At 41.4% G+C, this 15,215-nt stretch overlaps 2 protein-coding genes across 2 annotated transcripts; both read left to right on the forward strand.

Moving 5' to 3' along the window:
• Window positions 1-36: 36 nt before the first annotated feature.
• Window positions 37-5,674, forward strand: si:dkey-13p1.4 (transmembrane protein 151B). The gene is made up of 2 exons (XM_063908266.1): window positions 37-688; window positions 2,657-5,674. Exons 1-2 carry the CDS (start codon window positions 566-568, stop codon window positions 4,289-4,291), a joined length of 1,758 nt encoding a protein of 585 aa, XP_063764336.1. The 5' UTR covers window positions 37-565; the 3' UTR covers window positions 4,292-5,674.
• A 1,034-nt stretch (window positions 5,675-6,708) lies between these two features.
• On the forward strand, window positions 6,709-15,164 carry lrr1 (leucine rich repeat protein 1). The gene is made up of 5 exons (XM_063909687.1): window positions 6,709-7,306; window positions 9,305-9,403; window positions 10,309-10,561; window positions 10,667-11,141; window positions 14,394-15,164. Exons 1-5 carry the CDS (start codon window positions 7,124-7,126, stop codon window positions 14,647-14,649), a joined length of 1,266 nt encoding a protein of 421 aa, XP_063765757.1. The 5' UTR covers window positions 6,709-7,123; the 3' UTR covers window positions 14,650-15,164.
• The last annotated feature ends 51 nt before the right edge of the window (window positions 15,165-15,215 follow it).

Here is a 15,215-nt window from a genome sequence, read left to right on the forward strand (position 1 = left end):
TTAATGTGACACCACGCTGCACCTTCAAAACAAAAGCTCCACCAGGATATACAGGAAGGAAAGCAAAGCGATCTCGACATTTTTTCCTATATACCTCCTTCTCGTAAATATCCTAAGGTCATTTTGTGCCTTATAAAGCATTTTTGGTGAATATTTCAACGAATCATCGCTTTTTTGTGTGGTGAAGAGCGTAGGGTTTGCCACATCCTTCCTCTCTCCTCCGGGATACTGGACAACGCTCATGCATCTGGATGAACATCGTGCAGTAATGTCTCATTTTTATTAGGAAATTTAAACTGGCCACTGACAACAAGCCTCGCCGTCTGCATCATGGTCAACCTTTGCTGCCTTTGCTGCGGTGAAATCCCTCAACCCCGCCCCCCTCTGTCCAGCCAGGCGGGTCCACCTCGGGATCCCCGCTCCGTGCAGCAGCAGCAGCCCGCTGGCTCCGGCCCAGACGCCGTGGAGCTGAAGGGGGCGCAGAAAGGGGGAGCAAGACAGCTAGAGCAAGTGAAGAAAAAGGAGTGAGTTTATAATCTGTCTGTGACATGCCAAAAAGTGCAGCATGCTCTCCTCCGATCCGGACTCTGCGGAGGACACGGCGGTCAACAATGCTCCCAATGAGGCTGAGGAAGAGGAGCAGGAGGATGAGCAGGACTCATCGGCAGAGAGTGATGTCCCAGAGGAGGTAGGTTTAGACATGTCTCACGTTCAATTTGGAATAAAAGCCTTAAAAACATCAGCTAAGAATAGTTCTGATTACTTTTACTAATTAAAATCCATTCTGAATCATAAACATTGCTGTTGTGCATTACAAATAAGCCCAATAGTATATGCAGGTTCATTAAGCTTATTGTACAAAATTCCTAAAAGAAATTGCACATTTTGATTTAAATCCTATGCATTATGATTTATGTGCCCTCTGGAAACATAAATCCTTTATTGACATCCTCTCAGTGCAATGTTTCCACCTGCAGCCAAAAAGCCTCTCTGCTCGTCAAAAGAATCCATTGGGACACTAGAATCCAGTGATATGGAAAGATACTATCTTAATGCATGCATTTTATTCCTACAGAAAATCCTAAATATTTTTTTAACAAAGTCATATCCATGATTTTAAGTGGTGATCTTTAAATGCATGTCTGTGTTTGCTTCTTCATGCCCTAAGTCTTTACTTTCATGGAGTTATTACTTTGATTTCATCTGGGGGACTTGCTCTGTGCAGCCAGCCATGCACAGATAGTAAGAGAGCATGAGTTGTCTTACATCAGATCCAGTGTCCATGTAACTGCTAAATCCTACTTTTTTTTTACTGCAGATTAGATTAAAGTAGCATTCAATTTGGTTACAAACAACTTGTGTCTTTTTCGCAAATGTATCATCTTCCTGCATTTTAGTTAAGTTAGTTTAATTTTAAATGGAAGGGTGAGTTTTGCACTTAAAAACATGATATAACAACATCATCCAACAGTGTGACAATCTGTACGGTCTGTATTCAGGAAGCCTGGACTACTGGAAAGTCCACCCCCCTGGTACTCAAGAAGTGCATCCCTGTTTGCTGCATAAATAACTGAGGTGGAACCAGCAAAGTGACATCCCCACCCCTGTGTCAGCGCAGTAATGGATGGGCTGGTTGTCAGCATAAATTGCTTCACTCCATAAAACACCAGAGGTTGCCTACAAGAACACAGGATATCATGAGGACCATAGCCACCACTAGAATAAAAAATATATCATAAAGTCGTTTCAAGAAGAAAAGAAATGTGAAGGTGGAATCACATTTATTTTGAATCCCCAAACTAGCTTCCTTGCAGATTCACACATTAAATGTTGCAATGGTTTGATCTCTGTAATCATAAAAGGTTACGCTAAAGCTTGTTTAACAGTTAGTGTTACAGATCAAATAGCTTTAGGCCAGTTTGCCTAATGGGACAATTAAACTTGTGGTCAGTATTGCAAGTGTGAGCAGTTTCTGTTTCTCTGCCCTGAGCTATCCACCAAATACTCAGCAGAGTAAAGTAATACAATGTTTGAATGAAAATGTTCAAAAAGATGACTAATGCAGCAGAAGGCCCCGAGATAGTTCAAAATACAAATAGTTAAGGAAAGTACAAGTAAATAAATTTGAGCCAAAATTAAATTAAAATATATATAATACTGAGTCAAAACTGTGATGGACATTTTTCACTATTCCTGACATTAATTGATGAATCAGTAAACAACCAGTAGATCGATAATGGAAATGGCATTTAGTTGCCGGACTAATTTTCTACCATGGGTTTTCCTTTCGAACGGGTTTATGATGATGTTGTATAATATATACAAGTGTTTCCCTGAGATATTAATGTGACAAATTTGGTAGTACATCTCTCCCTCAGGCAATATCAATTCAATTAATTTCAGAGATAGATGTGTGAAAACCCCTTAGTGAATGTTTATTTATGTCAACTGCTTTGACTCACAGCCTCAAAGGGACACCACGTAGTTGAGTGAACTCCACTGCGCTTTCTTTAGTTGGATTTACTTTCTGCTTAGGTATGGAAAAGCCTGGCCAGTCCAACCACGTTCATTTGCATTACTACTGTTTTTTATCGCCAAGTTTCATGGCCTCATTGCTGTAAGTGCATTTTCCTCATTACTCTTTTTCTCTCTGCAGCAGCGTCCAGTGAAGCAGTCCCTCGGTGCTTGTGTGTGCCGGGAGTCCCATTGGCGCTGCCTGCTGCTCTCTCTGCTCATGTACAGCTGCCTGGGCGCCGTGGCCTGGTGCCAGCTGACCCGGGTCACCAAAATCAGCTTCAACTCCGCCCTCACCTCCTCCTTCTCTGCCTCCTTCACCTCCTCCCTGCGGGGCGCCTCTGGGATGGGTGTTAGCGGAAACTCGATGATCTACCACGACAGCCCCTGCTCTGACGGCTACATCTACATCCCTCTGGCCTTCCTGCTCATGCTCTACGTCTTATACATGGTGGAGTGCTGGCACTGCAGAGCAAGGAGCGAGCTGCAGAGTAAAGCAGACGTAGACACAGTGTACGAGCGTGTGCTACGCATGAGACAGGCCCAACCTTGCATTTGGTGGAAAGCCATTAGCTACCACTTTGTCCGTCGGACCCGTCAAGTAACTCGATATCGCAATGGAGATGCCTACACCACCACACAGGTGTACCACGAGAGGGTGAACACACATGTGGCCGAGGGGGAGTTTGACTTCGGCCGCTGCGGGATGAAAGATGTATCACGTGACCTCAGGGGATTGGAGGGACATCCAGCGACTCGCCTGCACTTCACAAAATGTTTCAGCTTCACAGAGGCCGGGCCAGAAAACGATTACCTCAACCAGAGAGCAAGGTTCTTCTCTGAAATCGAGGGTTTGGACGATTACATGGAGGCTAGGGAGGGCATGCAGTTGAAGAATGTGGACTTCAGAGAAAACCTGATAGCCTATGTGGACCCTGACAGGTTGCCTTGGTACAGCTCGCAGATGGCCTTCTGGCTGGCAGCTCTGCTCATGTTGTCATGGCCTCTGAGAGTGCTGATAGAGTACCGCACTTCTTATGTGCACTACCGCATAGAGAAACTATTCGGGTTAGAGTACAGCCCGTCTCCTCTCGATGAAGACAGGCCTAATACTGGGTGTGTTATTCCCAGAGTAGACACACTGGACAGCACTGAGATGGAGTGGCACATACGCTGTAACCGGCAGGTGATCCCTAGCTACTCTGAGGCCATGCTGATAAACATGAGCACTGCCGACTCTAACTCCTTACCAGACACTGAATGCACCTCCTCCTCAAACTGCTTCCTCCTCGAGAGCAGCCAGACTGCTCAGAGTTACGGCGCCCTGCAAAGCCAGGAGGACTGCGAGCAATGCAGGGAGCCGACAGGAGCAGGGGATGGTGGAGGCGATGGAGGAGGTGATGGAGGCAGGAGGAGGACCCTCACCAGCTCCAGCTGCTCCTCCATCTTCTCTTGCCGGGGAGCACTGCTACATTCCCACCTCTCCTCGGACACCTCCCGCTTCTCTCTCTGCCGCATGTACGGCTCCCACCGCACCATAGCTCTGTGGAGGAGCCGCAGCAGCACCCTGACTGACCCGTGCTGCGTGGACGAGCAGTGCTGTAGGTCCGACTCCAGCCAGCTGGCACTCAGTGACAGTCCGCCAACCTATAGGGATGCCCGCTTCTTCCCTGTGCTGATCGTGCACCGGTCTGAAGGCTGTGGCGGCGAGGACGGGAGGGAAGTGAGGCGATATTACATACGGAGAGGGTCTTCCTGTGTAGAGACGGATCTGTGAAGGACATTTGGACACTTGATTGATGAGCCAAGAATGGATTCACATCATTATGTTGATGGTGTTGGTCAGTGTTTGCTCCATAGACAGAATGACATTTACGATTTATGAAGCTTTTTCAAAAAATTACAAATATATGAAGTAAAAAAGGTTGAAGATGATAGTTTAGATTCTTAGTTGTGGGGTTATATGATGGACTAATTCACACAGAGTGTATTGATTCACTAAATGGGGTCGGCACAGACTAGCATCCCGAAAGTTAAGCAATTTAGCCACCTGTTGTGTTAGGACCAGTATCAAAACATATTTCAACCACCTTAAATAATCTATACAGTACTTTTTACCCCTTTCCTTTCTGGCAGACTGCCCTTTCTTACAGGTAACTGAAACTGTTATCTTTTCTCTCTTCAAAGCCACCAGTCGATATAGTCTATGCTGGCATAGACTACATAGAATATAATATACATTTTTATATACAGTAGTAACTGTCGGTCTGCCTCTCTTATTGGGAGACTTAACTAAATCTAAATTGACCAAAGTTACACAATAATACAAATTATTAACTAGTCGAGGCAGTGGTAGCCCAGCAACTCCTGTCTTGTGCCATGTTAAAGTACTGTTTCTGTCAATGAAGTTTAGTGGCCTTGAAGAGAGCATGGACGACGGCTTCTTCACCTGAAAGGTCACTCAGGTAAAGGGCGGAAACTACTCTAAATGTAATGTACACTTAAACTGAAATTGATGTTCTCAGGTGGCCCTGATTTTTCAAACTTTACCTCTTAAAACCCCACTGCAACTAATATAAACTATCCTTCTAAATACAGACTTCTATTTTTTAACACAGTCACAATACCCTCTTTATAGCAGCTACACTCTGTCAACTATGGTGTGTATCATGACACACATTTAAATCTGACTAAATGGTAAACACAAGACTGATACATGAAAACTGCACGACCGCTACATCCCCTTATATTTCTGAAAAAAACACATGATGCAAATCTACACCACTTTATACATTGCATTTTTATGTGTGAGATGTGTGCAACTTAGAAGCATATCTCAGGCTAGAAGAAGAAAGAAAGGTTGCATGTTGTTACTAATGTATTGTGTTTTTTTGTTGATTAATGGTGAAACCAAAGACATAAATATTCTGTTTTGTTTTTTCAAAGATATTATTGCTTTCGTTGACGAGTGAGAACATGAAGAGAATGTCAATATGTAAGCAATAAAATATTCATCCAAAATGATTGTATGTTCATCAGTTTACTGCATCCTGTGAAAACGTGGAAAAAAGATGAAAATAGTACGATGAGTCATCTAACAAGACTGGATTGTGGGGTTTAAATTCACTTTGATTAAATCCCTAATTTAAATGACTGCATGTGGCACGTTTTTTTATTTAAATTAAAACACATCCTTGTGTGTGTTGATACCAAAGATGATTTAGTTTTCTCGTGTGATTATGTTGGTGGTGTGAGGTTATGTGAGGTGACAATGTCAGACACTCTCAGACGCAACTACAACTACAAGGAAATAAACACTGACATTCAGACAAACCGTAACTTTCCATTGTTGTTTCTAGACAGAGGGTTGTTGGTATAAATAAACCATTTATGAAATCAAAAGTTTTAAAGCATGTTGTTATAGTGGCATCTGGGCAACATTCAGGAGGTAAATAAAAAATAGGCCAGATGAAGAGAGGAAAGAAGAATTATTTTAAAAATTGTGAATAACAATAATACAATGTTTTACAAACTTGTGTACCTTTGTCTCAAATTCCCCCTTTTCTAGTTAGGCAGTTTGTCACGATTCTCTGGGCTTGACCTCTTTTTATGTTCACGATTTCTAAATATATATAAACATATTTGCCAACTTTAGACGAACCCATAAGTAAATATGAAACAAAAACTGTGGGTTTTTTTTTACATATCAGGCCACCAGACCAAGCTAATTGACGAATGTTACAATAATGACAGTATATTAAACTACTGTTTCCAAATATCAATACTAATCCACGTATAGGATAGCCATGGGATTTTAATGAAAAATCTAAATTTGCAAGTAACTACTATGACTTGCTACTTTTGATTATCTTAAATATGTGACAAATACAAAAACAAGTGTCATTCATTTAAATATACCCAGAGACATTGGTCTGAACACTGACATATATTTTTATCTATTTGTTATTTTTGTTATAATTATAGTAGTAGTCGTCGTTATTTTCTTCATATAATTGTTAAAACTAACACAACAAGTAAAGCCCTTAAAATGTAGTAAAGGTACATGGTAGCATAACATGTAAATACACATGTTAGTACAATAACTCAACATTGTACACTACAGTGCATGAGTAAATAAAGCCTATAGTCCCTTTTGTCCATTAAAAACACGTCTGTCTTCACGTCTGTTCCCTTTCCTGCTAACCGATCCCGCGCTGAGTTTAACTGGCTATTCCGTGACGTCACTTCCGGCGCGCGCCTGATCATGCTAACGGTAGCTAACCAGCAGCGAACTGACAACCGACGAATATCCTGGAGCTTTTACTCTCAGTCAAGATACCGACACGCTCCCGGTAGCTGCCCGGTAAAGCCTCAAAGAGTCCCCGCTGTATGACGAGTCTTCACAGGCGTCCAGGAGCAGTTGCTGCGCAGTAGAGACGCCTGTACCGGTGGTTGTTGACATCCGTGAAGAAGTCTATCTAAGCTCTATGACGTTACTTTTTTCGCGGAAGTTTCTGTTTTTCTCCAGCATGCATTTAAAACATCTACTCTGACTCGGCATTAGGCCGGACCTTTAAGTATTTGTTTTTTTATTAAGCCCTCGGTTACGATGAAGCTGCAGTGTGACGTGGAAGTGGTGAATCGGATGCTCCCCTCGTTTGGGATGAGGAACCGAGGGAAGGGGATCAGAGCGGTGCTGTCCATCGGGAAACATGTGGACAAGACGAGTCAACGCAGCAACATCTACATGATGATCTGCACAGCTAAGGACAGAGCAGGCTCCAAGTACAAGGTCAGTGTCTGCTGTTGTTGTTCGCTTTAACTGTACGGCTGCTGGCAGAGATGGAAGAAGTACTCAGGCGTTGTAATGTGTCAAAGTAGAATTACCAGTGTAGGAATGCTCTGTTACAGGTAAAAGTCCTGCGTCAGTATAACCATCGAATATACTTAAAGTAACAAAGTACTCATTATGCAAATTGACCCATTTCCGAATAATATAAATGACATGTTTTGATTATAATTATTGATGCATTAGTGTTATAAAAGCTGGTAAAGGTGGAATTAGTTTGAATAACTTTGTATGCTGCAGGGTAGGTTGTGAATTTAACTCAAGGTGTAACTAAAGTCTTATTTAAGTGTTATTTCACTTCATGAAACAGAATCTGCAAAGTATCTTAAGATACTACGTAAATGTAGTGGAGAAAAATTAAATGATTTACCTTTGATTTGTAGTGGGGTAGAAGTGCAACGTAGCAACTAGGCCTAATTCAAATCCTAGTAGTTACTTTACACACCTGGCTGCTGGTTTTTAAACGTTACAACTACAGATCTATTCATATTGTGTGTGTGTGTGTGTGTGTGTGTGTGTGTGTGTGTGTGTGTGTGTGTGTGTGTGTGTGTGTGTGTGTGTGTGTTTGTTGGCCTAGGTTTTTTTTATTCACCTTTAATTCAAGGTCATTTAATCATCACTCAAAGGGCATATCATGCGAGCTTAAGTATGAAAACAGTAGGTTAACCTCACCTAACAATACCCAGCATACACATACACAACTACAGGAGTTTCAAAAGTACCAAAACAAAAGCTGCTTGTTAAATATTTTGTGAATTTCTATGTTGTGTATTAAATTATGGTTTCTTTTACATGTACTCTTATAAAGTTGTGTTATTTTTAGGGTCTGTTTATGTAGTCCATCCACCCAGGAAGGAGACTGAAACCCCTTCCCAGTATGCATTTGACAGAACGTTTTGATAGGGCACAACAGCAAACAAGCAATGCACATAAAAAAGCACATTACACGTCAGTAATACTGGAATTAGGGTTGCAAAATTAAGGGAATTTTCAAAGATGGAAACTTTCCTTGGGAATTAATGGGAATTATGGGAATAAACTTGGAATTTTCTAAATGTAAGGTTTGCTCTTCATAGGGAACTTAAATATAGTTGCGGGAAAGTATATTTTAGCATAATCTTGACTAAAACAAACAGATGCCGTCCAAGTATATCCATGCCATTCCTCAATCACATGCACAGAGCACACTGCTTACTGCATGGCTATTGAGACCACACCCCCTAAAGGCACTGTGCATTCCTCCATCACATGCACATATGATTTCTAGAAGACTAGACCACACTATTGAGCCCAAAGCACAAGACTGTTAAAGCCACACATTTGAGCCTGTGGACTTATTTGTCTGTAAGGTTTGATGATATTATGGGGTAATATATTTATTTTATGTTTAAATTGCAAATATCGCATACAAATGTATTCATCTACTTGATAGCTAGCTGATAACTTAAATGCTAAATAAGCCATAGCTAGCATCACTTCATTTACCAACTATGAGGCACTCTTATAAAGATGCTAGCTACCTCACATGTGTTGCTGTTTTTATCTGTCTCCTGCAAGATGTTTCGAAGATCATTCCAGTTGTTTAGCTAGCCTAACTATATATCTTTTCATGCCATTGCATCAATTCCCAGTTAGTTCCCATTAATTCCCATTATTCCCATGGAAAGTTTTTAATATGAAATATTTCCAAAATTCCCCAGCTTAACTTCCAATGGAAATTTGGACACAATTAAACATTACATTAGTAACACATTGCATCATCTGTAATTATATTTTTTGTTTTCAATTAACTCAACTCAGCGGTAAATACAATATATTGCCTGTTTACCATCAGGTTCAAAGCTTTCAGTAGTTGTCTGCACTTGCTGAGATAGTGAAATGCTCTCTTGTTGTTGTGTCATGTTTTTTCTATCACTGACATTTGCCAACTTTCTCTTGCAGCTGAAAAACAACATAGAGAAGTTCTTCACCTGGTTTGTGGAGGAAGGCAAAGCCACTGTGAGAATAAAGGAACCTGCTGTGGACATTTGTTTGAGCAAAGTACGCCATCTAACATGTTGTAACTACATTTTAAAGGTTGTTACAAGTGAGGACCAGGGGTTGTTTTTCGCCTAGAGCAAGATTTTCAGGTTTTGGTTGAAACAACTACACCAGAGCCAAACTGTCTACTCGCTCATTTATCAACTAGACAGACACATTGGGTTGTTGTGACTGGGTTTTTGATTCAGCCTCATTGTTCTCAGTCGCTGTAAAGCCCTCTTGGCTGTTTTGAGGTCAATGGTGACCTTTCACCTAGATTCTTCTAACATAGTTCAACCTGTCCCGTTGAATGAAGAGCACACACCCGGAAACAGACTAATGCCACTTTGGCAGGTAAACAGTAGAAACTGCAAGTTCACAAAAACTGTTGAAAATGATTTAATTACTTGATAAATCAGACATAAATGTTCAAATTTATAGCTGTAGCACCCAAATATGTGGCCATTTAAAAAAAAAAAAAAGTCACCTAACCTGATCAGCATTAAACCCAATAAGTTTGACCAATACTGTAATAACATGTCCTAGCTGCTTTCATAATCATATCAATTATGTATCCCATTTATTGGGAATTTTAATTAAAGGTTGACTTGAGATAAAAAAGAAAACATTTAAGGATTTCAAATGCCTCAAAAAGCCTAGAGTATACATTTCCAGACATGAAATAAGTGTCAAATGTTAGTATTTTAGCAAGCCTACATGACACTCACAATTGTATACATTATGTTAAAAGGGAATTTAGTTTAGCAGACATAATGTTCATTCAAACTAAGTGTGTCAAGATGGATTATAGGAAAATAGGTCAGGTATTTTAAAGAATCCGGTCATACAAGTCTACCTGAGATACTGTGGGTTTGCTGTGTGTCTCACCTACAAATCCACATGTTTGTTAATTTATTTATTTGCAGGCTGATGCAAACAGCTTAAAGAACTTCCTCTCAGCTGCTCGTCTGGCGGACAGAGGAAGTGACGCCAGCAGCCTTCCTCTCTCCACGCTCACTCCTGTTCGTGCCAGAGATGTGGAGCAACCCAAGAAGAAGCTCAGCATCATCTCCAAGAAGGACTACCCCCTCACTTCCAGCTTCCCCTACTCTCTGGAGCAGCTGCAGGTCTCCTACTGCAAACTGTCCCGCGTGGACATGCGGATGCTGTCCCTTAAAGGTAGAGTGAGACGATCTGGCCACACAATATATTCCAAAATATATTTCCCAAAAATATATTTATGCCTATTTAGTTGAGTTGTGGTATTTGTGTTTATTTTTGCAGCTCTCCGGAAGCTAGACCTCAGTAACAACCACATCAAGAAACTACCTGCCACTATTGGTGACCTTGGTTGCCTCTCGGAGCTCATCCTCCACAACAACCACCTGGAAGCCTTCAGCGAGGCGCTCTGCCTGTCAACACTGCAGCGGACCCTGCAGCTCCTGGACCTCAGCCAGAACCGACTGCGCTCCCTCCCCGCTCAGTTCTGCCAGCTCAAAGAACTAGTGAACCTCAAACTGGACGACAACGAGCTCATCTGTCTGCCGTTCCACGTAGGCCGACTCTCCTCGTTGAGGTTCCTGTCGGCGGCGCATAACCAGCTAGCTGTATTGCCCAATGACTTCCGTAAACTGAGCCTGGAAAACCTGGACCTGTTTGGCAATCCCTTTGTCCAACCAAACCCTCTGGACCACACAATGAAACTTACGTTCCCCCTTCCACTACAAGAGTTGGCTACCAGAGCTATTGCCAACCTCAGGTGAGAATTGAACATAATTCAATATATCATACACATTAGGGCCACAGTAGATTTAGAAGATTTAAAGATCTATGTTTGTATGTTAAAAAAGGGGTTAGGGGAAGAGGTATTATTTAGCAAAAAAACTCTTGACATTCCTGTGTATTCTCGGCAATTAGTCACATATTTACTGGAAGGAAATGTGAGTATATTGCTAGGTTACATTTATGAGAAAGAAAACGTTAAAAATCATTAAAATAACAATCAAAATGTATTAAAAATAACAACTTGTGTGCTTCATTTTGCAAGGTTCCAACTTTACTTTACAACCATCATTTCCCCTGGTAGACACCCCAAACCAACACAACAACTAAGACTGTAACACCCCTGTTGTGGAATACCATTTATGTGTACCGTATTTTCCGGACTATAAGGCGCACTTAAAAGCCTTAAATTTTCTCAAAAAACAACAGTGCGTCTTATAATCCAGTGCGCCTTATATATGGATTACGGTAATTCTGGTTGTGCTTACTGACCTCGAAGTGATTTTGTGTGGTACACAGCTCTCACGGCGCTCTGTCAAAATGTTTTAGTACGACTTTGGTAAACTACAAATCCGCACCGCTTGCAGCATTACGGCTACCGTAGTCAGGAGCGTCGTGGAGTTGCACCAAATGGCACCCGTCAAGAGACACGCTTACGACGCGGACTTCAAACTCGAGGCTATCAGTCACGCAGTAGAACATGGGAATAGAGCAGCTGGGAGAGAATTCAACATTAATGAATCAATGATACGTATTTTACGTGTTATAACTGAACTTATTACTGACTTATCTGACTGTTTTGTTTCTGTTATATAATTAATAATTATATAATATGTATCCGTTTTACGGCATGTAGAAAAGGAGTGTGTAGGAGAGCGACAGCGGGTGGGCGTGTGTGTGCGGAAGAAGTAATTTTGGGAAAGTGAAGATGTTGCCAGGTTGGCTGCGTTGTCGGCGAAGACAATAAAAAAGGATTACTCCAGCTCCGCTGTTTCCCCCTCCTCTTTGCTCAGAGTGTCACATACCCAGCTGCTCTTCACTACGGTATAGAGTATAACAACGCTGGAGGTAACAACATTTCGCTTAATGCGCCTTATAGTCCGGTGCGCCTTATATATGAAAACATTTCAAAAATAGACCATTCATTGACAGTGCGCCTTATAATCCAGTGCGCCCTATAGTCCGGAAAATACGGTAATATATAATATATATACCATAAATACAGTGGTATGCAAAAGTTTGGGCACCCCTTAGGAAAACCACTGCATCAGTTTGTCACTTGCTGAGCTTTTGAAGCAGCAACTTCATTTTAACATATGTTATACCTTATGGTAACAGAAACATCTCAGTAGTGAAATAACTTTTATTGGTCAAACAGAAACATGTTTATGTGCATTCAAACAAAAATAGGCATGTGCATAAATTTGGGCACCCCTAAGAAATAATTCCATTAATATTTAGTATTGCCTCCTTTTGCTGCAATAACGGCCTGTAGACGCCTCCTGTAGCCACAGACAAGTCCCTTAAGCCTGGCAGGTGGTATTTTGGCCCATTCTTCCACACAAAACGTCTCCAGTTCAGTCAGGTTTCTTGGCCTCCGTGCATGGACAGCCTTCTTCAAATAAATCCATACATTTTCAATGATGTTAAGGTCTGGGGACTGGGATGGCCATTCCAGAACATTGTACCTGTGCTTCTGCATGAATTCCTTGGTGGATTTTGATCGGTGCTTAGGATCATTGTCCTGCTGAAAAATCCAACCCCGGCGTAGCTTCAACTTTGTGACTGACTCTAGAACATTCTTGTCAAGAATCTCCTGGTACTGTAAGGAATTCATGTGGCCCTCAACTTTAACAAGTTTTCCAGTACCTGTGCTAGCCACACAGCCCCATAACATGATAGATCCTCCACCAAATTTTACAGTGGGCAACAAGTTCTTTTCATTGAATGCAGTGTGTTTTTTTCGCCATGCATACCTGTTCATGTTATGACCAAATAACTCAATCTTGGTCTCATCTGACCACAGTATTTTGTTCCAAAATGCTTCTGGCTTGTCCAGATGTGCTTTTGCATACCTCATGCGACTCTTCTTGTGATTAACACTCAGGAAAGGCTTTTTGCACATCACCCTTCCAATGAGCTCTTCCTGGTGCAAAGTACGCTGGATTGTGGAACGGTGAACAACTACACCATCAGCAGCCAGATGTTGTTGTAGTTCTCTGGAGGTGGTCTGTGGCTTCTCTGTGACCATTTTCACCATCCTTCGCCTGTGCCTTTCCCCTATTTTTGTCGGCCTACCACATCTTTCCTTCACACGGACTGTTCCTGTGGCCTTCCATTTCACAACTACGTTTCTGACTGTGGAGACAGACAGTTTAAACCTGTCAGATAATTTTTTGTACCCTTCTCCTAATTTATAATGTTGGATTATCTTAGCTTTCAGGTCAGTGGAGAGTTGTTTTGAGGTCCCCATCTTGCCACTCCCTAAGAAAGAACCTAGGCCAGGCACAGCCAGCTATTACCTATGTTAAATAGCCTTTTTCATGATTGGTTCCACCTGTCTTTGTAATTGAAGGTCTAATGAGCTAATCAAAGCAATTTTGTGCAGCAACCTGTCAGCTATAAATCCGTACAGGTGTTGAAATGAATGCTATTTATAAGGGTGCCCAAACTTTTGCACATCCCATTTTTTGCATTTTATTTTATTATAATAAAACTATGTAATGCTACCCTAAGAATTTTGGTCTGGAAAACACTAAAACGTCTACATCTTTGTAGGAAAACAAATGTTGTTGCTGTGATCTTCTATTATAAAGGAAAAGCAAATTGTCATGAAATCTCAGAGGGGTGCCCAAACTTTTGCATACCACTGTAGCTGTGCAATATATATGAAGTTCCCCCTTTAATACTATCTGGTTGCTATATTTCAAAACTGTAACTGGTATTGGAGGTGTATTTTATAATATATATTTCTTAATTATTACTAAGCTATATTTGGCTCTTTACTTGCTGTAACCAACATACCATTTCCCCTCTGTGGGACAAGTAAAGGTATTCTGATTCTGAATAACCTCATGAAAAAAAAGTCTTGTCAATCAACCGCTTGATCTTAATCTCTTACTTTTTTTTGTGTAAAGGTACCTCTACCATCTCTGAAATGTTAAGTTTCCATTTTTTTTTAAACTTATATCAAACTCCTAACTGTCTTTGTTTTTTACTCACCCCGCAGGTTACCATACGGACCACACCTCATCCCAGCCCACCTCTGTCGGGACCTCGAGGTAGCCAAGACTTGCTATTGTGGCCGCATCTGCCTCAATTACTACATCAAGACGGCGGTCAGCATGAACCTGCACCAAGTGTCTCACACGGTGGTCCTGGTGGACGACATGGGGGGCACAGATGCTCCGGTGCAGCAGCACTTCTGCTCCCTATCCTGCTACTCTGAGTTTTTAGACAAGTCCCTCCAGAGAGGAGTCAGATGATGAAGAACAAACTCTTTGTTTTTGGAGAAGAAACACACCAATACTGCTGTGGATTTAGCATTTGAGACCCTGCTGGAGGATACAGTGTTCTTGTTTAGCCTTTAAGTGAATTATGACTCTGTTTAGCTTTTTAAAAGTGCTTCAAGAGGGTTATAACACTAACACTCTATTATAATGCAGTTCCAGCCTACCTGCTCCATCTGTAACTGAGAGGCACTGATTTTATATAATGACAGTGGGCAGCAGCACTTACACAAAGTGACAGTTTAAGTGTCATCTTTTTTATTTTCTATCTGCCCGTTAAAGCAAACTGCAGACTCTCTTTCTTGACCTACTTCTTCTACTAGGCAGAGGAATAAAGAAATTTAGATGACTTATATTTTTTACCTGAACACAGTGCCTCAGGGTCAGTGTGTGTTTTGGCCGTGTGGAGTTGGTTTTACTGTTTATAACGACCCACAATTCTTATATAAATGTGAATTTAATAAAATAAAAGTAATAACTTTTGGTCCAAATCAGTTTTGTTCTGGGAAGAGAGGAATTTGTCATACATTTAACTACTGTAC

The sequence above is a fragment of the Eleginops maclovinus genome, chromosome 19 (genome assembly GCF_036324505.1).
Source record: "Eleginops maclovinus isolate JMC-PN-2008 ecotype Puerto Natales chromosome 19, JC_Emac_rtc_rv5, whole genome shotgun sequence".
Taxonomy (NCBI): Eukaryota; Metazoa; Chordata; class Actinopteri; order Perciformes; family Eleginopidae; genus Eleginops; species Eleginops maclovinus.

Coding starts and splice junctions, on each gene's coding strand:
- si:dkey-13p1.4 (XM_063908266.1), top strand. CDS start 566: ATGCTCTCCTCCGATCCGGACTCTGCGGAGGACACGGCGGTCAACAAT. Junction 689..2,656: donor AGAGTGATGTCCCAGAGGAG/GTAGGTTTAGAC, acceptor TTCTCTCTGCAG/CAGCGTCCAGTGAAGCAGTC.
- lrr1 (XM_063909687.1), top strand. CDS start 7,124: ATGAAGCTGCAGTGTGACGTGGAAGTGGTGAATCGGATGCTCCCCTCG. Junction 10,562..10,666: donor GCGGATGCTGTCCCTTAAAG/GTAGAGTGAGAC, acceptor TTATTTTTGCAG/CTCTCCGGAAGCTAGACCTC. Junction 11,142..14,393: donor AGAGCTATTGCCAACCTCAG/GTGAGAATTGAA, acceptor CTCACCCCGCAG/GTTACCATACGGACCACACC.